Source organism: Schistocerca gregaria, chromosome 1, assembly GCF_023897955.1.
Source record: "Schistocerca gregaria isolate iqSchGreg1 chromosome 1, iqSchGreg1.2, whole genome shotgun sequence".
In the NCBI taxonomy this organism is placed as follows: Eukaryota; Metazoa; Arthropoda; class Insecta; order Orthoptera; family Acrididae; genus Schistocerca; species Schistocerca gregaria.
Genome location: NC_064920.1, coordinates 290,979,143 through 291,006,386, shown reverse-complemented (window position 1 = coordinate 291,006,386; position 27,244 = coordinate 290,979,143). Strand labels below are relative to the sequence as shown.

The 27,244-nt window shown below is 42.6% G+C and overlaps 1 protein-coding gene and 1 long non-coding RNA gene across 2 annotated transcripts in view; one reads left to right on the top strand and one right to left on the bottom strand.

Annotated features, from left to right (window-relative positions):
- LOC126341450 (protein singles bar) overlaps nucleotides 1-16,976 on the bottom strand; it is a 168,943-nt gene extending 151,967 nt beyond the window's left edge. The window contains exon 1 of the mRNA XM_050001775.1: nucleotides 16,891-16,976. Within this exon, the coding sequence (XP_049857732.1) occupies nucleotides 16,891-16,892 (2 nt within the window). The 5' untranslated portion in view covers nucleotides 16,893-16,976. The remainder of the gene's footprint in view (nucleotides 1-16,890) is intronic.
- The window catches only part of LOC126341482 (uncharacterized), a 159,672-nt gene that overhangs the window by 31,314 nt on the left and 101,114 nt on the right, over nucleotides 1-27,244 (top strand). The gene's annotated exons all lie outside the window — the stretch shown is intronic.

Below are 27,244 nucleotides of genomic sequence, written 5' to 3'. Positions count from 1 at the left end.
ACTGATAACCTCAGATGTTAAATCCCATAGTGATCAGAGCCATTTGAACCATTTGTACGTTTTGAAAACTGAGTGTAAAAATTCTGATGTAGATACTCTGTTTATCGAACTGTCACATGCGACCACCTCTAGACAACGAGGAGTAAAATATAATTAATATGACTCCGTTTTACTTCAAACGGTGATGTCAGAGTTGTACATTTGGTGTATTTTAGTGTCACAACCAGATCAATACGTGACAGAGGTCTCTGTCGAACGAGACTGATGCAACCGTCCGCACTCGATAAATTTGATATCTAGCCGTACATTATATACTCCCCGCCCCCCTCCAGACCGAGGTACAGGTAAGAATTGGGGAAGGAAAGGTCTGGAAGAGAATCTAGAGCAATGTCGTCGGAATCTCTTCATTGATTAACGCATGATACGTCTGACGCCTTATAATTGTCGTAGAAAAGTATAGGGGCAGCCAGGTACCAATATACTCCTCAGCAGCGTAGTCCAAGGGGTCCACAGGGAGATGAGTTGTCCTGTTTTGAGCATCATGCCGGACGCCTGTTATTGCTATCCAGAATAACTAGAGGCCTGTGCAGTGTCGAGGCAGAGTTCTTCTCCACCTCTACACTCAGGATTAAGGTGATTTGTTCCTGTTTTAAGAAGGTAATTCAGGAGCGTACGGCTCCCACCTTTTGGACACCTTCCTCCAGGAGTCAAAGAAACGACGGAATGGAATGTCTTGCGGTATCTGCTGATGTGAAGTCGACTGAGCAGGCTTGGGACCAATTGATTGATTTAGTGCGTCATCGCAGGGCCTCACCCCTGTCAACGCAATGAGGCATACAATGGGGGTCGGTACGGCCGTCTACATTAAGACCTCGCTCAAACATAATGTTGTGCAGCTCCCACAACTAGCAACAACTGAGACCACTGTGTTGCAGCAGAAACAACGTCAGGCCTGATTATGTTCGTTTCAGTCTACAGGCCACCCGACAAGTACTAGAACCAAGAGATTTTGAAACATTACTGTAATTTTTTTGTCGCGGGAGAATTTAATGTAAAACAAGCTGAATGGCACTCCTGGGTAAGAGACACCAATGGTCGGCGTCTACTACGCGTAGTTCGGCAGCACAATACGGTAGTTCTAGGGCCTTACGACCCGACGCAGTATCCAAACAATGCACGCAGCCGCCCTGGCGTGCTCGACGTCGCGGTGGTGAAGGGAGTCGGAAGCTCACTTTTGCGACAGGTCAAGTGGCTTTCTCGTTTGACTATCTGCCGGTCATTTTTTATATAGACACTATCGATGTGTGGACATCAAACCGATGTCAGCTTCTAGATAAGGTAAACTGGGAACAGTTGAGAGAGGACCTGCAAGAATCTCTTGCTGCCATCGCACACCTGAATATCGTCTGCACAGAAGAGAGCTTGCAGCAGCTTACAGTGAACACTCTCCGGGCAGTAGATGCTACCACGCTCAGGGGTACACAAGAGCCTCCTGACAGATCACGTCAGCTCCCCCCTGAAATATTGCAGGCCATTTCAGACAGGAACAGGCTTTTCCATGCGTGGCAAATTACACTCAATCCTGCTACCAAACGCCAACTAAATCGGCTGCGTCGTGAAATGACAGTGGCGGTGGAAAATCACCGAAATCACAATTGGGCTGACAAAGCAGCTATGTTTCGCACTGAATATGGCTCTCTGCAAGTCGGTTGTCTGAGAATCTGGAGCCAAGGCCAATGTCTTGGTTGATTGCTTTGAGGGCAACTTTATTCCTATAGAGGATGATCCCGTTTTTTGTTTGTTTTTTCGCTCCTTAAATATCAAAAAGGCCTGCTGCTACGACCAGGTGGAAGCTCTTATGGTGAAACAATTTCCGCCTGATGCACTGAAGCTTATCACAAATGCTTTCAATTACGTTCTGCTTCAATACACGCAGAGATGGTTGCCAGGCTTCCTCAAAACGATAATTCTGCTCCCCGTTCTGTCTAAAGTATTCGAAAGAATCAACATCAAACGGCTCTTGGAGCATGTGGGCAGGAAGGGGCTAATTCCCCAAGAGCAGTTAGGCTTCCGGCACGGCCACTGCAAGCAAAACCAGCTACTGCGAGTTGTCGAAGATGCGATGTGAGCGCTGGAGGGTTGGTAGCAATCAGAACGGTACTCCTTGACGTCTTCAAGGCGTTTGCTTGCGTGTGGCACGAGGGCCTCCTCCGGAAACTTTTTTACTGGGCGTTCCTACGCCTCACGTGAGACTCATCGCGTCCCACTTGCGTGGCCGGCCTTTCCACGTTCGTTCCGAAGACAACATCTCAATTGTTAGGCTTATACGTGCGGGAGTGCCGCAGGGGTCGATTCTCGGCCCCCTCCTCTATTCCCTGTATACAGCCGATGTATCGCACTCACACGGGTTATCGCTATGGTGATGACACCGCAGTCTCCCAAAGAATCGACGTCTTTCTTCTCACTTTACAGGCGGCATGCCACGTCCTAGGTGCCTCTAGTTCAATGCAGCGAAAAGCTAGGCTGTCGTAACAGCGCGACGTACAGTGCCAATAGATCTTCAGCCGTTGCGAATCATGGGAGGCCCCATCCCCTGGTGTCGGACGGCTAAGTGCCTAGGGGTAACTCTTGACAGACATTTGACCTGGAAGCCGCATATTCGTGAGGTCTGGGGGAAAAGGGCTTGCCCGTTTGAAGCCACCTTTACTCGCTATTAAATCCGGAATCAACGCTTCCTCCAGACTGTGGAGTTATGCTATATCTAGCACTGATCTGACTAGTACTGAATGATATCAAGTAACAGGTTTTGATTTCATAAGAGTACACTTTCTAATAGACTGCTTTTTTTGACACTAGTTTCATATGGCTTATTCTCTTATTTCCTGCTCTGTCTACACATATTCGTAGACATACAGATGGAGCGAAACGTCTTTTTTTAGCAATTTATATCATTCTTCCATGGAGCCACACTACAAACTGCATCTATAGGGCTAAGAGATTAACATAGCGTATATATTACAGTGGCAGGTTGCCTATTAAATGACTTCCAGACCAACAAAATTTGATTTCATATATTTGATATAATTATTGACCGAATATATGAATATAAAATACTATCATAAACTACTCATTCAGTGGTTTTATCATGTGTTAGCGCTTTAAAACAGTAAAACAAATATTACAGAATTAGAAACTGCGTAAACATATGTTTTGAGGCAGCATAACTTACCAATACCCAGAGTATAGTCATCCGCTACTTGAGAATGGGCGCACTTAATGACTTCCAGCAAAGTTTAAGCATAATTTGAAACCTTCGCTAAAACTGTTCCAGGCTGATATCTCCCACAAGATAATGAAAGGAAAAAAAAATTTTGCTTACTGTATTTCGGTGTTCATCCAGCAAAACTCCCACATTAGGCAATACATTTCAGTTTATTACTTCTTCACTACTAACTCTATTTGCAAAACATTTTGCACGTAATATCCACATATATCTTTGAATGATATGGAAAATTATACGATTTTATGACACATCGTTCAAGAGATACTACCTCATAAACTGTGAGACGCGTGAAAAACTTGCTTTTGGATGAAATGAAGTGTAAGTTACGCGGAGAATATTCTTCCAGTGCTTGATAGTGGGAATATAAAGCGACTTCCAACGTACTTCAAGCGTAATGTCAAACTTTGTCGCGGTTACATGTTTAACATCAAAACATTTAACATATGAACTGATTCGTAAAGTAATCTGACGTTTGAAGCTTTTTTTACATGAGATTTCGATTCTTTAAAAAATCAAGGGTTTCCTCGCACTTACAGAATGACACAATTGCTAGGGTTCGTACATAGAACATTATTGAAGAAAAGTAATCTGATAAATTCTTGGAATAGGAAAAGCAGCAAAAGACGCAACTGTTGTGATTCCATGTAATATGGATCGAAAACCAGAGACTAGATCATTTCACCTGGACTGCCATCCACAAATTAATTTTTCGTTTACCGGTAAAACATGCCACTATAAGTTAATGATTATCTGTTTCTGGGTTTCTGAGTTTGTTGCATAGCTTGTTGTTAGTGTCATGTCCTGACATGGGATATGGGGAAGACAGGGCGTACAGGTCAGTCTGCAATTTCCGAGCGATTAGGAAAAAAAATGGTTCAAATGGCTCAGAGCACAATGGGACTTAACAGCTGAGGTCATTAGTCCCCTAGAACTTAGAACTACTTAAACCTAACTAACCTAAGGACTCCACACACATCCATGCCCGAGGAAGGATTAGAACCTGCGACCGTAGCGGTTGCGCGGTCCCAGACTGACGCGCATAGAACCGCTCGGCCACTCCAGCCGGCAGCGTTTAGGAACAAATGCAGAAAGACAAACTTTCAGAGAAAGCAAATTGATTACATGGAACAGCTCCAAATAGTATCGCAAGGCACCTAGGACAGGGGCGGATTCTGATACTCGATAGGATGCTTACAGCAAGAGACTCAAAGATACTCAGGAGTCTAATTAAAACTATTTATTAGCAATCAGACTAACTAATACACTGAATTCTAATTATAAACATGAAGAACAAACAAAGGATGCAACTGGTTGCACAGCTGAAGCCAGTGTCTGAGTCTGTGGAGAGAGAACTAACAGAAGTAGTAATCAATAGCAGCACTATAAAGCACGAACTTCTAGAACAGCACTTAAAATGAGAGAAACAGACTTGTCGGAGCCTACCCGAGGCTGGCGATGGACGACAGGGGATTGGCCACCCCAACAGTTTGACTGAGAGCACTATCTGGATACAAAAACATGGATTTTTAAAGGAGTGTAGCGGCGCACTATTTCTCCCTTCCTATAGTAGGTCCACCAATCCGTCGGCACTTTACAGGCTTCGGCTTATCTGACGAGTAGCTCTGCAACTCCATGGTGCCTCTAACCTACCACATTCAAAGTCCTCCCTTTCTGGTACTTAGTACGTAGGGGTGTGTCAGACTCAAAGTTTGGTAGCAACAGCGTTCACCTGAAAGCTAAACGTCAGTGTCCTTGCTATTATTGCTAGCGACAACAGTGTTCTACATCACTTGGCCCCACGCTGAAGGCTCTCGTGAGTAGGGACTGCTGCTGTAGCACCTTAACCTGTGTAATCTCACTGACGCTCCGGTTCCCAGGAGCAAGTATCGAGCTTGCTGCCTATACTTAGATGTGCCTTTTAGTGACCATCTCCTACCGTGACGCCTTTCGCCAGCGTCTCTGCGGTGGATGGAGTTGCAAATTAATTCTCTGAAGTGGAACTTCTCCCCTGGGATAGCTGCCCACAGCGTCTGTAGTTCGCAGGTCTCTACTATTACTGTTTTCCTCTGATAACCTAAACGCTACAACTTTTGCCTGTTCTCTGCGATGTGTCTCTGATTTCGTATCTTGGAGTGCTCTTGCTGACTTCCAATAGCCTTAAGCTTAACAGTGTGAAAGTCATTACATCGTCAATATATTACATTAGATTCAACCTACAGCGCTTCATCTTAGCAGCATTCGCTCATACCTTATCAGCAGAATGAATGTCTCCGTACATCGTGTTGCGCCGGTAGTCTCACTGCTTTATAAATCGCATTCTCGCATTCGAATCCCACTTCAAGCGTGAGCGTTGGCTCTAAACATATCGTTATGGTAGGTATCCTATACAGATTGTGAATCATACGACATAAATACGAACATGAGTGACACTGATGTGCGCCAGTTAAAAACAGTTTCTAAATGAAATGGAATGCAGTGATTAGAGTGGGTTGGACTCAAACATCACGTGTTGAAACTTGCTGAATGATCTCCAACTAAAATACGTACTTTAATGGAAACAGTAGTTTTTGCTCACACCTAACTGGACGGTTTAAGCCATTGAAGTTTTCGCAGTGTTCCTGCCTGCTGGCTCTAGTGGCGTGTTTTAAGCGAGGACGTAACTACATTGCGTCATACTCAAATGTGTGGAATAAATATGACCGTAATGTCAGAGGAAAGGTCGTTTTCATCCATCACCACTCACATGCTTCACTGGACATAACGTTGGTGTTGAAAACCAAGTTTTCACTTTCGACTGTCAATGTGATACAGTTTACGTTCTCGCACGATCCAGTGTTGGGTGCATTTATATTCTTAACGGCATCAGAAATTCGTCACAACTTTCATTAAGGAATATCCAGTTTGGTAATGGTACGAAGCATATAAGGAAGCAGAACGGGGGAAGTGGAGGGGAAAGAACTTCAGAGGGACGCCAAGGCTTGAATAAAGTAAGCAGCTTTGGATTTAAGTTGTTGTTGTTGTTGTTGTTGTTGTCTTCAGTCCTGAGACTGGTTTGATGCAGCTCTCAATGCTACTCTATCCTGTGCAAGCTGCTTCATGTCCCAGTACCTACTGCAACCTACATCCTTCTGAATCTGCTTAGTGTACTCATCTCTCGGTCTCCCTCTACGATTTTTACCCTCCACGCTGCCCTCCAACGCTAAATTTGTGATCCCTTGATGCCTCAAAACATGTCCTACCGACCTATCCCTTCTTCTAGTCAAGTTGTGCCACAAACTTCTCTTCTCCCCAATCCTATTCAACACCTCCTCATTAGTTACGTGATCTATCCACCTTATCTTCAGTATTCTTCTGTAGCACCACATTTCGAAAGCTTCTATTCTCTTCTTGTCCAAACTAGTTATCGTCCATGTTTCACTTCCATACATGGCTACACTCCAAACAAACACTTTCAGAAACGACTTCCTGATACATAAATCTATATTCGATGTTAACAAATTTCTCTTCTTCAGAAACGCCTTCCTTGCCATTGCCAGTCTACATTTTATATCCTCTCTACTTCGACCATCATCAGTTATTTTACTTCCTAAATAGCAAAACTCCTTTACTACTTTAAGTGTCTCATTTCCTAATCTAATTCCCTCACCATCACCCGATTTAATTTGACTACATTCCATTATCCTCGTTTTGCTTTTGTTGATGTTCATCTTATATCCTCCTTTCAAGACACTGTCCATTCCATTCAACTGCTCTTCCAAGTCCTTTGCCGTCTCTGACAGAATTACAATGTCATCGGCGAACCTCAAAGTTTTTACTTCGTCTCCATGAATTTTAATACCTACTCCAAATTTTTCTTTTGTTTCCTTTACTGCTTGCTCAATATACAGATTGAATAACATCGGGGAGAGGCTACAACCCTGTCTCACTCCTTTCCCAACCACTGCTTCCCTTTCATGCCCCTCGACTTTTATGACGGCCATCTGGTTTCTGTACAAATTGTAAATAGCCTTTCGCTCCCTGTATTTTACCCCTGCCACCTTTAGAATTTGAAAAAGAGTATTCCAGTCAACATTGTCAAAAGCTTTCTCTAAGTCTACAAATGCTAGAAACGTAGGTTTGCCTTTTCTTAATCTTTCTTCTAAGATAAGTCGTAAGGTCAGTATTGCCTCACGTGTTCCAACATTTCGACGGAATCCAAACTGATCCTCCCCGAGGTCCGCATCTACCAGTTTTTCCATTCGTCTGTAAAGAATTCGCGTTAGTATTTTGCAGCTGTGACTTATTAAACTGATAGTTCGGTAATTTTCACAGCTGTCTGCACCTGCTTTGTTTGGGATTGGAATTATTATATTCTTCTTGAAGTCTGAGGGTATTTCGCCTGTCTCATACATCTTGCTCACCAGCTGGTAGAGTTTTGTCGTGACTGGCTCTCCCAAGGCCGTCAGTAGTTCCAATGGAATGTTGTCTACTCCGGGGGCCTTGTTTCGACTCAGGTCTTTCAGTGCTCTGTCAAACTCTTCACGCAGTATCTTACCTCCCATTTCGTCTTCATCTACATCCTCTTCCATTTCCATAATATTGTCCTCAAGTACATCGCCCTTGTATAGATCCTCTATATACTCCTTCCACTTTTCTGCTTTCCCTTCTTTGCTTAGAACTGGGTTGCCATCTGAGTTCTTGATATTCATACAAATGGTTCTCTTCTCTCCAAAGGTCTCTTTAATTTTCCTGTAGGCAGTATCTATCTTACCCCTAGTGAGATAAGCTTCTACATCCTTATATTTGTCCTCTAGCCATCCCTGTTTAGCCATTTTGCACTTCCTGTCGATCTCATTTTTGAGACGTCTGTATTCCTTTTTGCCTGCTTCATTTACTGCATTTTTATATTTTCCCTTTCATCAATTAAATTCAATATTTCTTCTGTTACCCAAGGATTTCTAGCAGCCCTCGTCGTTTTACCTACTTTATCCTCTGCTGCCTTCACTACTTCATCCCTCAGAGCTACCCATTCTTCTTCTACTGTATTTCTTTCCCCTATTCCTGTCAATTGTCCCCTTATGCTTTCCCTGAAACTCTGTACAACCTCTGGTTCTTTCAGTTTATCCAGGTCCCATCTCCTTAATTTCCCACATTTTTGCAGTTTCTTCAGCTTTAATCTACAGGTCGCAACCAATAGATTGTGGTCCGAGTCCACATCTGCCCCTGGAAATGTCTTACAACTTAAAACCTGGTTCCTAAATCTCTGTCTTACCATTATATAATCTATTTGATACCTTTTAGTATCTCCAGGGTTCTTCCACGTATACAACCTTCTTTCATGATTCTTAAACCAAGTGTTAGCTATGATTAAGTTGTGCTCTGTGCAAAATTCTACTAGGCGGCTTCCTCTTTCATTTCTTAGCCCCAATCCATATTCACCTACTATGTTTCCTTCTCTCCCTTTTCCTACACTCGAATTCCAGTCACCCATGACTATTAAATTTTCGTCTCCCTTCACTATCTGAACAATTTCTTTTATTTCATCGTACATTTCTTCAATTTCTTCATCATCTGCAGAGCTAGTTGGCATATAAACTTGTACTACTGTAGTAGGTGTGGGCTTCGTATCTATCTTGACCACAATAATGCGTTCACTATGCTGTTTGTAGTAGCTTACCCGCATTCCTATTTTCCTATTCATTAGTAAACCTACTCCTGCATTACCCCTATTTGATTTTGTGTTTATAACCCTGTAGTCACCTGACCAGAAGTCTTGTTCCTCCTGCCACCGAACTTCACTAATCCCCACTATATCTAACTTTAACCTATCCATTTCCCTTTTTAAATTTTCTAACCTACCTGTCCGATTAAGGGATCTGACATTCCACGCTCCGATCCGTAGAACGCCAGTTTTCTTCCTCCTGATAACGACATCCTCCTGAGTAGTCCCCGCCCGGAGATCCGAATGGGGGACTATTTTACCTCCGGAATATTTTACCCAAGAGGATGCCATCATCATTTAATCATACAGTAAAGCTGCATGTCCCAGGGAAAAATTACGGCTGTAGTTTCCCCTTGCTTTCAGCCGTTCGCAGTACCAGCACAGCAAGGCCGTTTTGGTTAACGTTGCAAGGCCAGATCAGTCAATCATCCAGACTGTTGCCCCTGCAACTACTGAAAAGGCTGCTGCCCCTCTTCAGGAACCATATGTTTGTCTGGCCTCTCAACAGATACCCCTCCGTTGTGGTTGCACCTACGGTACGGCCATCTGTATCGCTGAGGCACGCAAGCCTCCCCACCAACGGCAAGGTCCATGGTTCATGGGGGAAGATTTAAGTTGTATGGATGTAAATTGGAGTAGCGACGCAGGGACAAAGAAGCTTGCACAGGATAGACCAGCGTGGGTAACACCACCAGTCTCCGGACTGAAGACCACAACACTCACAATAAAAATAACATCTGGAGTGCTCATAAGTAACCCACGCCTTTGAAGAGACAATGATATGTCACTATATCGTGCAATGATTCCATTTTACATGCTATGTCACCGTACATCTTTCAATATTTGTTTTAAACTTCCGTCCTTAGGTTTCAGCAAATTAGATAGAAGGCTGTCTTTTTGGCAATTGATCGCGTACCGGCTAACGTGGCAAAATCGTGGGACTGTTTTGATTACCATTTATGATTTCGGTTGGCCACTGCTCTCCTAAAACATCATCCGCGAAGGTCAGTGCTGTTACTTGAACCATGACCACCGTCGACCTCCCTTATAACAGAGCCAACACTACCGTATTAGACGAAATAGGTAGCCTCTTCGTGTCCCGAAATTTGAGGGGCGGCAATTTTTGTGGCGTATGTGATGTGAAAACACAACCAAGAACAGACATCGCACCGGATAAAATTATCCTAACAGAAGGAGTGCAAACAAGGTTGAAATAAATCAACAAATTGGGTAGAAGGAAATCAAAACGTAATGTGAAGAAACTAGGAAATAACAACACGGAACTGAAAGACAAGTGGGGAAATCAAATTCAAGGGAATAATCAGTAAGAGAGATAATGCAGAAACTTTTTGGGGAAGAACTGATGTCATGTTGGATATGCTCACCTAGATAGTGGTGAAGATTAAAGTAATACCAAAGAAACCACGAGTAACACAAGTAATATTTGAGAAGATGGGAGAAAGAAGTATAAATTGGGGAAGGGAAAGAATATAGGAGGTTAAATAATGAATGAATAGTGGCAATGGACTGATTTGGGTCCAACTATGCAATAACTTGTGCTTTGCTCCTATCACATTTTTCTCTGTTGTCGGGAAAGAAACGAATCCAGTTGTTTGTTTGTTTAATACAGAATCATAGAAACAGGAATGTCATTTTTTGCTTGCCTCTTCAGTATTTGGGCACCTGAGAACAACTTCTTGTTTAGGTGGCATGTACCTGTTTAAAAACACAGTTGCTATTTGAGTCCTTTGGCGTCTAATATAGGCTTTCCCCCCAAAAAAAGTCCTTTACATCGAAATCACACTGACAGCACATTTACAGTGCCTCAACCATTGCGCGATTTCCTCCCTGAAATAAATTTTAAACAACCTATAAATGTTTATCCACATGTGTGAGGTCGCCAGTGACGCAATAGTAATGTGATTTATTTTTGCCAAGTCGATCAGATGAATATTTTGTGAGTGGCTAACCTGGCCATCCAAAAACAACAGCATAGGTTTTTCCTTTCCAGGACTTGAAAATTCGCTGAACTGTCGAAACCACTGAGTGAAAAGGTTGATCTGAATGGTAAACTTCAAAGATTGTTCCTACTGGAGCCCCTTTTTTTTAACTTTTCATTCATATTTCTGCTCGGAAAAATCACTAAAGCGAGCACGAATTTGCCACTAGCATTCACATAAGCAACAATCGTTGTTAAGTGCCCCATGTTCTTCTGATGTCAAGACGGCCATTTGTCTTTAACTGTTACTATCAATCACTTTCACTAAAATGGATTGTACCACAGTAATGTCACTCTCATCAACATTGAAAATTCTGTCAGATGCTAATTTACCTTTCCAAAATCTCCCAACAGGGTACACAGTTTATCTGAATTTTCTCTGCTGAAACCAAGACCCCCGCTACACGATGTTGTTGAGACAGTTTAGTTTTGCGGCTTTTAAGAAAAAGGGTAACCCACTTTTTCTCAGATATTTTGTCTTTGAGAGAATGCTCAATGTTACTTCTTTCTGCCAGCTGTACAGCTATTCTTTGCAAGCCATTGCGAGTAAGTGCAAAGAAGCTTCCGTAGCAAGACCATAATAAACCTGTTCTTTTTCAAAACCTTTTCCCATAAATGTTCACTAACTGTTCTATCTGGAAATCCCTACATATTGCGGAATTTACTAGTAAATGTCATCAGAGGCGAACACGCAGGGAGGCAGCGAGTGTTGTGATGTCACTGCAGATGCAGGAACAACAGAATGAGTCGATCTGGAGAGTTCAGTGACTTCAGACATGGACCAGTCATAGGATGTCACACATATAACAAAACATTGCTACCGTTCTGAAGCTGCTCAAGTCGAGTGCCCTCCGCCACATACCGTTGGGTGGCTTGCGGAGTATAAATGTAGATGTAGATGTAGATGTAGAACTGGTGGTGGTGCGACTGCGAAGTGAAACGTGAAGGAACAACTATAGCCGAATCAAGACCAGACAGACCTCAGATACTGACGGACAGGGACTGTCGAGAATTGCGGGGTCTGTTCGGATGAAATCCTAGAAAGAAATCACTCTTGAGTGCCAAAGTGCTATCAGCAGTCCAGCTGGCACAGTGACTGTGCGTTGTGAGTTAAAAACAATGGGTAAGGTGGAAACGGGTGATTTGGAATGATGAATCACGTTATACCCTGTGGAAATCCGACTCATGTTTGGCTAACGCCTGGACGTTACCAGCCATCAGTGAAGTGCGATGAAGGTGGTGTTTCGATTTGGGCGTGTTTCCCATATTAAGGTGTGATCTTCTTTTTGTGCTTTGATAACGCTGAATGCTGATGGATATGGAGGCATTTTAAACATTGTTTATTGCACACAGAATTAGAAGAATAGTTGGGAGACGATGATTGTTTGCATCAGCATGGCAATGCAACCTGTCGTAAAGCAGCATCTGTGAGGCAATGGTCAGTGAATAATAGCCGTCCTAAAATGGACTGGCCTCGCCACAGTCCCGACCTGAACCTAGTGGAAGACCGCCAGAATAAGAACGTCGACATCGCTCGTCATCCCAGCATCCACCATCATTACCTTCCCTGGTTTCGTCTCTTGAGGTCTTGAGGAATAATGGGCTGCCGTTCGTCCACAGAGATTCAGACATCTCGCTGAAGTGTCCTCCGCCAGAGTTCTGTACGTCGTAAAGATGAAGGAAGGATGGGCTAATGTGTGTCTGGATACACCCGCCTGGATAGTTATTAGTCCTAAAGCGTCTTTTCAGGACGTGGAGGTGCACCGACCGCGGATCGAACCCGTCCGTCGGCTTAACGACGAAGGTCGGTATACCGGCCAGCCTAGATGTGGTTTTTAGACGGTTTCCCACATCTTACTAGGCCAATACCAGTCAACTCTCCATTACACGATTCGCAAGCATTTAGAAAACTTTCGCTCAAAATGGTGCAAATGCCTCGGAGCACTATGGGACTTAACATCTGACGTCATCAGTCCCCTAGAACTTAGAACTACTTAAACCTCACTAACCTAAGGACATCACACACATCCATGCCCGAGGCAGGATTCAAACCTGCGACCGTAGCCGTCGCGCGGTTCCAGACTGAAGCGCCTAGAACCGCTCGGCCACACCGGCCGGCAAACTTTCGCTCACTTTCAGATAAATAACGCTATACACAGACAGTTGGAAAACACATATCCCGTGCCGAGGGCTAGCAGGATGGCGACAGGAAGGGCATCCGGTTACCCGTTAAATTAACCGTGCCATATCCGCTAATAACCATGCCGACCATGCACCGACGCGAGACAAGGGCACAACAACATGAAGAATACGTGTATCGTACTTCATACTGGGCTACCTCATAGATATTGATTTTGGAATATTAAATTGTTTACTAGCCTTCTTCCGACCCACCTTTTTCCGAATTGCATCAATACCTTCAATATCTTTCGTTGTTTGAGACGGGCTCCACTTTCTTCGTTCGTGCGTCCCCTCTTGGAATTTGCAAGAGAATTCCAAGAAAGTAACAGTGAGTACTAATACAGACAAATCGTGTAGACGAAAAACTGAGGAGTTCGACTTAAGCGTCTGAAGCTGGTCCAGTTTAAGCAACCATAGCTTACATTTTGTAAACTCAATAAATTTTTAATCAAACGCCTAAATGAAACCGCTTACTCATAAACATTAATGTTAAACCTTGTCGTTCAAGAACACATAGAGGTTGAAAGACTTAATCTGCCTATATCTATGAGAAATAATGAAATACGTAGCACAAGACAAAGACTTTTACCATTGCCAGAACATGTAATGACGAACTGATAAGCAAGAAGTCAAGAAGGCGACGAGTGCTGTCCCCTAATGAGTGGTAGAAGCGTAAACTACTATCTACATTTGATTCCACTAAAGTCTATGACAATGCAGAACAAAGGGGCCCACTTTAGGTGTGTGTGTGGGGAGGGGGGGGGGGGGGGGAAGAGTCCAATTTAGGTAATTTTTCTCTAATGTTAAAATTTAGAGAGCGTATTTTCTAAGGAGAGATAGATAACGTAATACTCACTTCCACGTACAACTCGCGAAATGACCATTACGAATAAATAAGAGAAACAAGAGCTTATGTGTTACCGGAAGGAGCGTCCGCCAAACACCGTGATGTGGCTTGTGGAGTATAGATGTGAATGCAATAAATGATCGTTGCCGATGCGTGCAGTGACAGTTCCACTTGGAAATTTGTGTGCCAACTTGAAGACATACCACCCACAGACACAAAGTAGACTGTCTCGCCCGAAGGGATCTCTTTTGCGTATGCTTGACGCTCAGTAAATGTTTATGGATTCTACTCAAATCAAAATACATCTGCTGTCTCACTGTAATCTAAATCTGGATTCCACCGGCATGCTACTAAAAACTTGAACATATTGTAGCAAATGCACATGACTTTCCTTAAATCGCTTAAAATTTTTATAAGGATGATTTTACGATGATGTCAACCTTACTCCAGCAGAAAGCAGTGCGATTCCGAACTGTGCCCACGAGCTCTCGGAGGTTGATCAAGGTTCGATATGAACAGTGTCGATAAGAAGAACCCTTCATCTTTAGTGATTCGCTCTACAGTAATTAATTGTGTTTCCTCCCACTTACCACTGAGGCTGTACCGCACTGAGAATATCTGGGCACCGCGGTAAAAGTTTGTGATAAGGGATGTGTATCGTATTTGTAAGATGACGTTTCCATTGATTCTTGGTGCTCGCAGTTGACAATTTGAATGCTCCCTTGCCTTTTCACCACTAGGCTTGCACTCTGCAAAGGTAAGACACGATCATGTGCATAGTTGGCACAAGACCGTTAATCAACTAATCATTAATTAATTAAATTTTCGAGTAACTGAAAACTTTTAAGATAATTTTGAAAACCGTTAACGGACTCTAACTTCCGCAACTTTCTTTGAGTACGTTAATCGATAATTAGGTACCTTCTATTTACGACAAAAAAGACAGCGTATCGCCTGCGGAAAACATGTTCTGACAAGTTCAGGCCATGTAGATGTGTGGCCATACAGGGGTGGGCGCTATTGATGTAAACAATCCAGTGCGACCGAGAATAACTATAGGTGTTGGCTGTTTATTGTTGTTGGTTTCTGTGTTCGAGGTAAGTACAAATTTTTGTTAGTGGATTGACTGAGGAAATGAAATAGTGGAATGGGAGTCTAGCTCTATAACTGATGAAAATCCGTGGACGCATTTAAATTATTACGTTAATTGGCGTTCATCTGGTAATAAATATGCAACCAGTCGCTGCAGTGCCTCGAAAACATGTTCATCGTTGAAAAAAACGTAAAAAAGCGACTGGTTGCGTATTTATTACCAGATAAAGGCCAGTTTAAATCACAGTCGCAGTTCGTCGTCCACAATGGATATAATGATATTACGGGAGATCGGGAGAACAAATACTTTTTCGATTGTAAACTATGCATGCCTAAAAATCGACAATTAGGACTCACACTTAGGAGCCTTAAGAATTTGATATAACACTTAGAGATTGAGAAGGTGGTAAATTTTTCAAACCTCAGCAAATGTTCAGTTTCGGGAACATGGGCAGACGCGTCGCATATGAGCATTTTCGATTAAAGCAACATATTTCTAAGGGAATTTCACACCGAGAATGACATACTATCTCCTGTGATTTTATACTGATTACTAAGTAGTTACATAACTAAATGATTAAACGATTGAATTGTTTTTTATTTATTTTCTATTTAAACTTGCCCAACCAAAAAATGTTCGTTTAAGCAACGGTAATGCGTTTGATTAAATTATTCATTTCAATTCAGCGACAACATAAAGTTTACTGTTACGAGTTAACGATTAACTTTGACTTGTGATAAATCACTTGTAAATTAACGCTTTAACGTTTAACGAAGTTAACTCTTTTAGTAATGCGTTAATGATTAATGAAGTTAACTTTTTGATTAGCACTGATCATGTGCAAAGTTTCAAAGCATGAAAATTCTCTTAATAAAAAAGAGAATATTGCAACAATTGTCTTGTCGCAAAGTATCGTGCAATAGATCACAATGCAGAACTTACTTCGCAAGATTTGTTCAAAATGTTAACCACAAGTGTTTTACATGTTCAGAAATCACAAGAGATTTACAAAAAAGAAACAAGGTTAGGATGCATCGTTCCATCGACAACGAGGTAATTAGATATAGATCACAAGCTCGGATGGGATAAGAACGCGGAAGTAAATCGGTCATATTCTTTACAACGTAACTGTCCTAGCATTCGCCTGATATAGTTAGTGAAACCAACGAAAACCTCAATCTGAATAAACTGATGAGGCTTTTAAGAGAACTCCTCTTGAGTAACACTCCTGTGTCTTAACCACAGTGTTACGTAGTTCACTCACAATCAATAGGAAATTTGCACGTACATCAACAGTAGGGACAATGCGATCAAATCCGACAAACATTCCACATTACGCACATTTGCATAAGTGCAATTATTCGAAGAACAATAGATAACACATCAGGTGGATTACTTTGTGAAAAGTCACTGGAGAGCAACCATTCCTTGCATCAAAACTCTCAGCAAGCATCTCTGATCAGCCTCTGAAAGTTTGTTAGGAGAGTTCGAACCCTCCCCGATTAACACTACTGTACCCACGGCAACATCCGCCTCGCTGTTTCTGAGACGTGGATAGAGCAAATGACGGCATGCTCGGTACAGAAGTATTGAATGATCCACTGGTTTCGAGGAATATAGTTAAGAAACACGTGAGCATATTTTGTGTTTTTCCATCAAGAGCCATTATGTCATCACATCTTGTGTTAGCCACTGTGCAGCAGCCAGCGTTAAAGAGGGTGCTGGACACGGGTGCAGGTAAGTTAGGGGGAGAGCTGAGGTGCCGGTGCCGGAGCAGGGTACTCACATGCTGGAGTGTGGGTGGATCTGCCGACGCTGCCACCGCCGCCCTGGCTACTAGTCTGCCGGATGCTCGCGCCGGCAGTCGCAGACACGACGCGGTCTGGGTAAAAATACCCCACAACCCGAGGGCCGGGCGGTGCGGGGGGCAACGCCCGCCTCGAGCATGCGGTCTCGCTTCCTGACCATCGCGGTGGTCACTAATTCCACACTTCCGGCCGGTGTGTGGCACTCAAATGGAGACACGACAGTCTGCATTTGCATTTCATAACCTATTTCGGTAGTGAACACTTACTCGCCAGTTGCTGAAATTCCGAATCCCGTAAAACGCTAATTCAGTAGCGCCTCTAGTGTAAAATTTAATATTATCCAGGGTACCTCATTTAAGCTTTTGACCTCATTTACACTGTTCGAAAGAATTAGGGGAACACAAGTATTACCGGCCAGCATGCCAAATCAATTTTGACACAGGCAGTATCTGTGGTCTTAATGCACAGCTTGGTATCTTTGCAACAACTCAAGCCATTCGCCATCTGTCGGCTGTATTATGCATTGAATTGTGTCCCCTAACAAGGATGCGAGTACTCGTGTCCCAGTGTTGAAGGAAGGAAGATTGAGTTTAACGTCCTGTCGACATAGAGAGCATTAGAGGCGGACAACAAGCTCGAACTGGGACAAAGAGGGGGAAGGAAATCGGCCGTGCCCTTTCAAAGGAGCAATCACGGAACTTACCTGGAGTGATTTAGGGTAACCATGGAAAAACTAAATCTGGTCGGCCGGACGCGAGTTTGAACCGTCGTCCTTCCGAATGCGGGTCCCGTGGTCCCAGTGCTTTCTAGTAACGTACACAGATGGCAGCTGTCTTTTGTGAACACTGTACTCAAACAAGCACATACAATGGGTCATCTGAATGTAGTGCAAATTGCAGGCCCGGTCTGATTGATCCAAGAAGAATGGCCGGCCGCGGTGGTCTAGCGATTCTAGGCACTCAGTCCGGAACCGCGCGACTGCTATGGTCGCAGGTTCGAATCCTGCCTCGGGCGTGGATGTGCGTGACGTCCTTAGGGTAGTTAGGTTTAAGTAGTTCTAAGTTCTAGGGGACTGATGACCACAGATGTTAAGTCCCATAGTGCTCAGAGCCATTTGAACCAATCCAAGAAGAATGGACTTTTAGGTCTTGTTGCTGCAGATACCAATACCTCTCCACGTGCCATCCATAGGCTGTGGACACGCTACATGGAGAAGGGCAGTACACAGGGCGAGTTGAACGAAGCCGCCCACATGAAGACCGACATCTGACCACTTCTGCACTGTGGCGTCGTAACGGATACTACCAGAGTACTGGAAGAAGATCTCAGAAGGGTCCCTGGAGCCGATATGTGCGACCAGATTGTAATGAACAGGTTACGAGAAGGGACCGTACAAGCTGACATCATGTTCGAGTACTCCAATTGACACAACATCTTGCAGTTCGCCTTCCGTTCTGCTCTTCCCATGTCAATTCGCAGCTTCATCACTGGCGAAACATGTTATTCAGAGACGAGTGCAGATACCCTCTGACGCATGATGAAGGCCGTGTTCGTGTGCATAGTCTAGTGGTGAGCAGTTCCTGCCAAACGTAGTACAGAACGTGATGTTGTGAGAAGGCTTCAGTGTTGACAACCTTACGGTTCTTGTCGTTATACATAGTCGCCTTACAACCAGGCAGTAATCGAACAGATCCTGTTGGCCCCTGTGGTGTCAACTGCATACGGTGGTGGAACTGAATTCCTTCTAATGCCTGCCCTTTGTGGCGAGTGTCAGCAGGGATGTTTTGCGAAGCCTGGACATTGAAGTAATGCAATGTCCAGCGGTGAGACCCGGTTTAAACCCAATTGTTCAAATATGGGACATGCTTGACAGTCGTTCTATCCCACCACAGACTCACGTTATTTACGGCACCTCTTGGACATTTCAGTTCTTTTTATGTAAACTATCGAGGATGGAATGATGTTATGTCCTGTACTCAATTCCTAAAAGAAAAAGACATGATTTGGTAACATACCCAGCACTGAGTTATTTCTCAATGGAGTACAGTAGACGCCCGAAGTCATGTTCCCCTAATTCTTTTAAGGGGGGTATTTTCGGAAACGTTCAAGACATAGTAATTCTTTTTGTACCCAGATGAAGTGTAATTTGGTTTTTCCTAAATGACACATGGTCTCTAGTCGCAGAAATATGAATTACAGAGATACCGGTGCCATTAACGACGTCATATTTCCAACTAAGCACATCTCGACTGCATCTAAATAATTTCATTGTCTGTCCAGTGTTCGGCTTAACTGTCATCATCATCTACTTCTTCTTCTTCTTCAACTTCCCTGTGCTTTTGTCCCGTAACATCCTTGGCAATATGTTGGCGACCATTTTGGTGGGAGATCCAACTACGGTGCAGAAGTTTCGCTGGGAAGCCCTTACGCATTCTCCAGTCATCCCGATCTCGCGCCTTGTTTCCATATTTTTGGGGCCCTGAAGAAAGATGTTCGTTGCCATCCATTTGTTTCGGCTTGGCTATAATCATGATTCTATAGGCAAATGCAAACGTTTTTCTACGAAAGCATTGACCGCTTTCTCTCACAGTGGGATAAATGTATTTACAGTTATGACAATTACTTTTGAAGTAACAAACAATGCACTTACTTTTTTTCTGTCTTCTTCTCATTTGATTGCCCTTCGTAGGTCTTGTTCATAAACTTCATCCTTGTATCATACACACCCCCTCGAGGTGAAGAATGTTTTCAGCAACCAGAAATTTGTGCATGGGGTGGCAGTAAATCCGCAGTTGTGTTCGTTCTAGGAAGAAATTCAGTATTTCGCACTTTAGAACAAATTTATTAAAAATTTATGACCACTCGAAACTGTGTACAAAATGCAGGCTTTTACACTAATTTTTGGCTATTCTGGCATACACCTGAGAATCATGCTGCCCTGACCGTTCTTGCGCTGAGAGCTGCTTTGCAAGAAAAATGGCAATTGCTTCGTGTAGAATGCACAGACATCAGACATCGACGTGTCTGCTAGATTAATGCTCGCTGTCACCACAGTCAATACTGGCGTCACGAATACCGGGTAAATCTCTTATACCAAATCTGTAGCTTTCAAAACTTCCGCAGGGTCAAACAACGGCGGTTTGTCTGTACCTGTGTTTTTACGTTTCATCAGTAGTGTGTCATGCGCTCTTCAGTTTGGCTTAGTTTCACAGCATTCGTCAGACTTTTCCTAAATTGGCATTATTCTCTCTTGATCCGTAGAAACCCGTGTACACTTGCGCGCGCAGCACAATGATATGATCTTTTCCTCGCTATTGTCCACGGAATATTTAGGAAGCCCCTTGTCAGTCCGCACGTTTTGCGGTGACAAAACGTTACAAATTGCAAGCACAGATACGTACAAACAAATCTGCTTCAGTGATCTGACAGAAAACCTACGTCGCCGCATACGGCAGAAAAAAAAAAAAAAGATTAAACAGACTTCACACTCGACAGGCAGCTGCGGCTATAAACGAGTGTCTCGTTGACACAAAAATACGTCCGAGCGATACTGACTAAAAGATTTTGAATTTTAACAGAGCGCCCGTAGGTGGGTGCGAAGAGTTCTTATACTGCACGCCGTCGTCTAACGGGAAACAAAAATGCACGTGGAGATGGAGATGGTGACGTCACAGTATGGAATTCGTGGGCGCCGGTGGAATTCCGCGTTCCGATACGCCGTGGAGCGTGAAATAAAGAAAGAGCCATTTCACTTTTTACCTCGTGGTCAGGAACGTAGCCAGTGAGGTTCAGCATCGTGTTACAAGTAGAACATAAAAGCCTCCATATTGTATGGCGTTTAACATCGCATTTGGTGGTTTTCTTTCACATAGAGTACGCGTTATGAATATAATCTGTTCCAAAGCATCAGCAAATTAAGGATCTCTCAAAAACGCTTTATTTTAGTCACGATTTGTTATAATAAAATGTCATGTCGTTAGGTAAAGGTTTCCTGTACTTGATTTTTTCAATGTTGTAACTTGTTTGCTGCAAATGTATACCGTTTCAGTGTTACGGCACAATGACGATGTGTCAAAAGCGCGTCTTATTCGTACAGTTTACATTGAAATATCAAATAATGACAGTTTTATGTACAGTCATTACATAGTGTAAGCAAAGTAGGCGGACCTGGTAGATATGTCGTAGCTGTAGCGTAGATGGTACCGTCGTGAGCTCGAGATTTACGGAGGGAAATGTAGCAGGTCGGCGTCCTCCTCGTTCCAAATTTCCTTTCACTTTTCGTTTTTTAAGGTACTCAGAGTCTTTCTTATCCATTTAACAGAAGTATTATCTCAAAAGCCGGTGTTATATATTGTAGATAATGTATTTGCTGCAATTCTTATTGCAAAAGTCAACGACTGGACTGGAATGTTTCCCCAGTGGCCAGAAATATTAAAGTGACTGCCAATCTATGTTTAGTAGTATGGTATTCTGACTCGCGGCAGGTCTTGTCATGGGTTAAGCCTTTTCCACTTTCGTCTGTCCATAGCCAGTCTTTTCATTTCTGAATATTTGTCTCTTTTGATATTGTCCAACATTTGATATCTTCTTTTTCCTCTTCCCCTTTTTCCCTCCACCATTCCTTCTATTCCTTCATTCAATAAACAGTCCCTCCTCAAACAATGTCCAATCCAGTTCCGTCTTCTCTTTCTCATGACTTTCAGCATGTTTCTTTCTTCATTCCTTACTCGGTCTTCCCATTTCACTTTTTCCATTCTTGCCCATATCCACATCTCTAGTGCCTCTAACCTTCTTTCATCTTTCTTCCTCAACGTGCAGGTCTCCGCACCAAACAGTGCAACGCTCCAGATGTAACATTTGGTAAGTCAGATCTTTGCTTAGTGGTCCGCAAAGTAATTTCTGTTTCCTCTTGAATCCTTCTTTTGCCATTGCAACTCTTTTCCTAATTTCTGTTGAGCAATACATATCTTCCATTATTACACTTCCCAAGTAACTGAAGTTATTCACTTGCTCTATTTCCTCTCCCTCTATTTTGATAAGGCATTTTCTCCCCTTTTCTCCAATTACCGTGCTTTTCATTTTCTTCTTGTTAATCTTCATTCCATATTCTTCTAACTTTGTGTTTAGTTCATCTAACATTTATTCCATCTATTTTGCACTCTCTGCCATCACAACCATGTCTTCTGCAAAATCTTATACACTCCACTTTCCGACCCCCAATACGAACTCCTCTCCTTCAATCAAAACTTTCATTAATAATTTCCTCCAGATAGATATTGAACAGTGTTGCTGATAAAGATCTTCACTTATCACACCTGCTATTCTTACTCTTGCTCTCTGGTTCAAATATAAATTACTAATTAGCCGTGTATCCCTCCAGTCAACTACATGCTTCCTTAGGATTTCCATAGTAGGAGATCAATAATCTTGAGAAGACCTATGTTTAAAAGTAAACAGAAGTTATACAGTGTAAGTTTTTGCCATTATGAAACTTTCGAAATATATACCTATTTATGGGTTTCAGGAATGGCTCATGTTGGTATCATGCAAGCAAATATCTTTTTCAGTGATGGTCAACAGCTTCGAAAACATCTCTCATGTTTGAATGAAATTACAGAACGAATCTCGGGCTTGAAATCTATGTGATGACGTACGTTATTTCAGAGTGCTGATAGTCAACGCAACATCGAGAATATTAAACACTATATATTAACTATATTCAGTTTCATGTCGGAAATGGGATGAAAGTTCAATTGAGTTAACGAATAACTTTATGTTGTGTTTCTCCACCAACAAGTTGTTTTACAAGCCATATAACGCAGCTGTTTAACGAACGTCCATTTTAGTATAGAAACTGCGTGGTTTGCGATCCAAGAAAACTCGAAAACTGCCGCTGGAGAACGCTGAGAGCGCAGATCACGTTAACCAGCTCGTCCCGTGTGCCGACGACGTTTGTCTCTCGTGAGGTCAGATGTCCCGTCAACGTCCACGTCAACGTTAGCAACCTCGTCCCGTGTGAGGATAGCTTAAATGTCGGTAATTCGATTCTCGCTTTATGCAATCTTTCTTTACTTTTATTTAAATTCTATATTTATTATCAAACAAAAATGGCAGTTACAAATACTGAATAGTAATTTCCATTATCAACGTCGTTCTAAAAACATTGATAACAACGAGTTATGTGATGATAAGTCGATGTAAATTTGTAAAAAACTTGTGCCTGTCGTTCACCAAAAAAATGATTTAGTATTTGATAACAAACATTCCAACTTTATAATAAATGTGGAATTCAAATACAACCACTAAATACACAGTGACGAGACTGAAACATTATGCACGCAGCTGCAGACGGCTATTTTAAAAACATCGACTTTTTTATATCAGGTTGGTGCATAGTTCGTAGCGTTTCGCGATAACTTTAATAAACACAAAAAGGCACACATGACAGACACTTCATTTATCAATAACATGTTCTCCTTCACTATTTACGACAGTCTGTCAACACTGGGGTAACTTTTCGACTCAGCAACTGTAGAAATCACGTGGTTTTGAGACGCAGAACTCGTCCAGCCATGTTCGGAGCGCATTTTCAGCAGGAAAGAAAGTTCCTTCACAGTTGTTCGATAGAGAGCGGTTGTTGTTGTTGTTGTGGTCTTCAGTCCTGAGACTGGTTTGATGCAGCTCTCCATGCTACTCTATCCTGTGCAAGCTTATTCATGTCCCAGTCCTACTGCAACCTACATCCTTCTGAATCTGCTTAGTGAATTCATCTCTTGGTCTCCCTCTACGATTTTTACCCTCCACGCTGCCCTCCAATACTAAATTGGTGATCCCTTGATGCCCAGAACATGTCCTACCAACCGATCCCTTCTTCTCGTCAAGTTGTGCCACAAGATTCTTTTCTCCCCAATCCTATTCAATACCTACTCATTAGTTATACGATCTACCCATCTAATCTTCAGCATTCTTCTGTAGCACCACATTTTGAAAGCTTCTGTGCTCTTCTTATCCAAACTATTTATCGTCCAAGTTTCACTTCCATAAATGGCTACACTCCATACAAAGACATTCAGAAGCAACTTCCTGAGTCTTAAATCAATACTCGATGTTAACAAATTTCTCTTCTTCAGAAATGCTTTCCTTGCCATTGCCACTCTACATTTTATATCCTCTCTACTTCGACCATCATCAGTTATTTTGCTCCACAAATAGCAAAACTCCTTTAGTACTTTAAGTGTCTCATTTCCTCATCTAATTCCCTCAGCATCACCCGACTTAATTCGACTACATTCCATTATCCTCGTTTTACTTTTGTTGATGTTCATCTTATATCCTCCTTTCAAGACACTGTCCATTCCGTTCAACTGCTCTTGTAAGTCCTTTGCTGTCTCTGACAGAATTACAATGTCATCGACGAACCTCAAAGTTTTTATTTCTTCTCCATGGATTTTAATACCTACTCCGAATTTTTCTTTTGTTTCCTTCACTGCTTGTTCAGTATACAGATTGGATAACATCAGGGAGAGGCTACAACCCTGTCTCACTCCCTTCCCAACCACTGCTCCCCTTTCATCTCCCTCGACTCTTATAACTGCCATCTGGTTTCTGTACAAATTGTAAATAGCCTTTCGGTCCCTGTATTTTACCCCTGCCACCTTCAGAATTTGAATGAGAGTATTCCAGTCAACACTGTCAAAAGCTTTCTCTAAGTATACAAACGCTAGAAACGTAGGTTTTGCCTTTCCTTAATCTAGATTCTAAGATAAGTCGTAGGGGCAGATTGCCTCCCGTATTCCTATGTTTCTACGGAATCCAAACTGATCTTCCCCGAGGTCGGCTTCTACCAGTTTTTCCATTCGTCTGTAAAGAATTCGCCTTAGTATTTTGCATCCGTGACTTATTAAACTGATAGTTCGGTAATTTTCACATCTGTCAGCACCTACTTTCTTTGGGATTGGAATTATTATATTCTTCTTGAAGTCTGAGGGTATTTCGCCTGTCTCATACATCATGCTCACCAAATGGTAGAGTTTTGTCAGGACTGTCTCTCCCAAGGTCGTCAGTAGTTCTAATGGAATGTTGTCTACTCCCGGGGCCTTGTTTCGACTCAGGTCTTTCAGTGCTCTGTCAAACTTTTCATGCAGTATCGTATCTCCCATTTCATTTTCATCTACAAAAATGGTTCAAATTGCTCTGAGCACTATGCGACTTAACGTCTGAGGTCATCAGTCGCCTAGAACCTAGAACTAATTAAACCTAACTAACCTAAGGACATCACACACATCCATTCCCGAGGCAGGATTCGAACCTGCGACCGTAGCGGCCGCGCGGTTCCAGACTGTAGGGCCTTTAACCACTTGGCCACCTCGGCTGGCTATCTTCATCTACATCCTCTTCCATTTCCATAATATTGTCCTCAAGTACATCACCCTTGTATAGACCCTCTATACACTCCTTCCACCTTTCTGCTTTCCTTTCTTTGCTTAGAACTGGGTTTCCATCTGAGCTCTTGATATTCATACAAGTGGTTCTCTTATCTCCAAAGGTCTCTTTAATTTTCCTGTAGGCAGTATCTATCTTACCCCTAGTGAGATAAGCTTCTACATCCTTATATTTGTCCTCTAGCCATCCCTGCTAAGCCATTTTGCACTTCCTGTCGATCTCATTTTTGAGACGTTTGTATTCCTTTTTGCCTGCTTCATTTATTGCATTTTTATATTTCCTCCTTTCGTCAATTACAGTAAATATTTCTTCTGTTACCCAAGGATTTCTACCAGTCCTCGTCTTTTTACCTACTTGATCCTCTGCTCCTTCACTACTTCATCTCTCAAAGCTACCCATGCTTCTTCTACTGTATTTCTTTCCCCCATTCCTGTCAATTGTTCCCTTATGCTCTCCCTGAAACTCTGTACAACTTCTGGATTAGTCAGTTTATCCAGGTCCCATCCGCTTAAATTCCCTCCCTCTTGCAGTTTCTTCAGTTTATCGGAAAAGGTGAAAATCTGAGGGCACAAGATCAGGTGAATAAGGTGGGTGTGGAATGACTTCCCAACACAAATCTAGTACTGTTACGGCAGAAAGTCAAGCACCGGCAAGCCAGTCGGGAACGAGAGAGCAGAGGGGGCTGTGAAACGACGTCAGCCAATTCCACACTGACCGACACCTCTCCAGGACGACAACGCGATGGCAGTGGCCCCTATGTGAAGAGGACGTAAGCGCCGCGCCCGACTGGCCGTGGTCCTGTTGTGAAGAAGCTCCAACACTAGCGACCTGAATAGAAGTCAACTGTATTACTTCACTTGTATGAGGAATTGTATACACCGAAGAAACTTGCTTATTGTTTATGTCGTCCTCTGCTTGCGAGTCATGTGTATAACGACAAAGTTAAGTATTGTAAACTATACTTTTCGTAATAAAACTCATTAATGCAATTTGCTTGAACTATTAACTAGCGATCCGAGAAAGCAGGTTTCCTAGACATCCCATATCCGACGAGTAGGCAAGATTCAAGAAGTACATTTTTTATTTATTTTTTAAGTTTCGTAATACAAAAAACCATTTCTCGTCACCAGTAACTATACAGGATAGAAATGGTCGGTGTTGTTCACGATCCAGTTGATAACGAGCAAGCAGAGATGTACAAATAATAATAATAATGTGTGTGAAAGCTTATGGGACTTAACCGCTAAGGTCATCAGTCCCTAAGCTCACACACTGTTGTTGTTGTTTGTTGTTGTCTTCAGTCCTGAGACTGGTTTGATGCAGCTCTCAATGCTACTCTATCCTGTGCAAGCTGCTTCATGTCCCAGTACCTACTGCAACCTACATCCTTCTGAATCTGCTTAGTGTACTCATCTCTCGGTCTCCCTCTACGATTTTTACCCTCCACGCTGCCCTCCAATGCTAAATTTGTGATCCCTTGATGCCTCAAAACATGTCCTACCAACCTATCCCTTCTTCTAGTCAAGTTGTGCCACAAACTTCTCTTCTCCCCAATCCTATTCAATACCTCCTCATTAGTTACGTGATCTATCCACCTTATCTTCAGTATTCTTCTGTAGCACCACATTTCGAAAGCTTCTATTCTCTTCTTGTCCAAACTAGTTATCGTCCATGTTTCACTTCCATACATGGCTACACTCCATACAAATACTTTCAGAAACGACTTCCTGATACATAAATCTATATTCGATGTTAACAAATTTCTCTTCTTCAGAAACGCTTTCCTTGCCATTGCCACTCTACATTTTATATCCTCTCTACTTCGACCATCATCAGTTATTTTACTTCCTAAATAGCAAAACTCCTTTACTACTTTAAGTGTCTCATTTC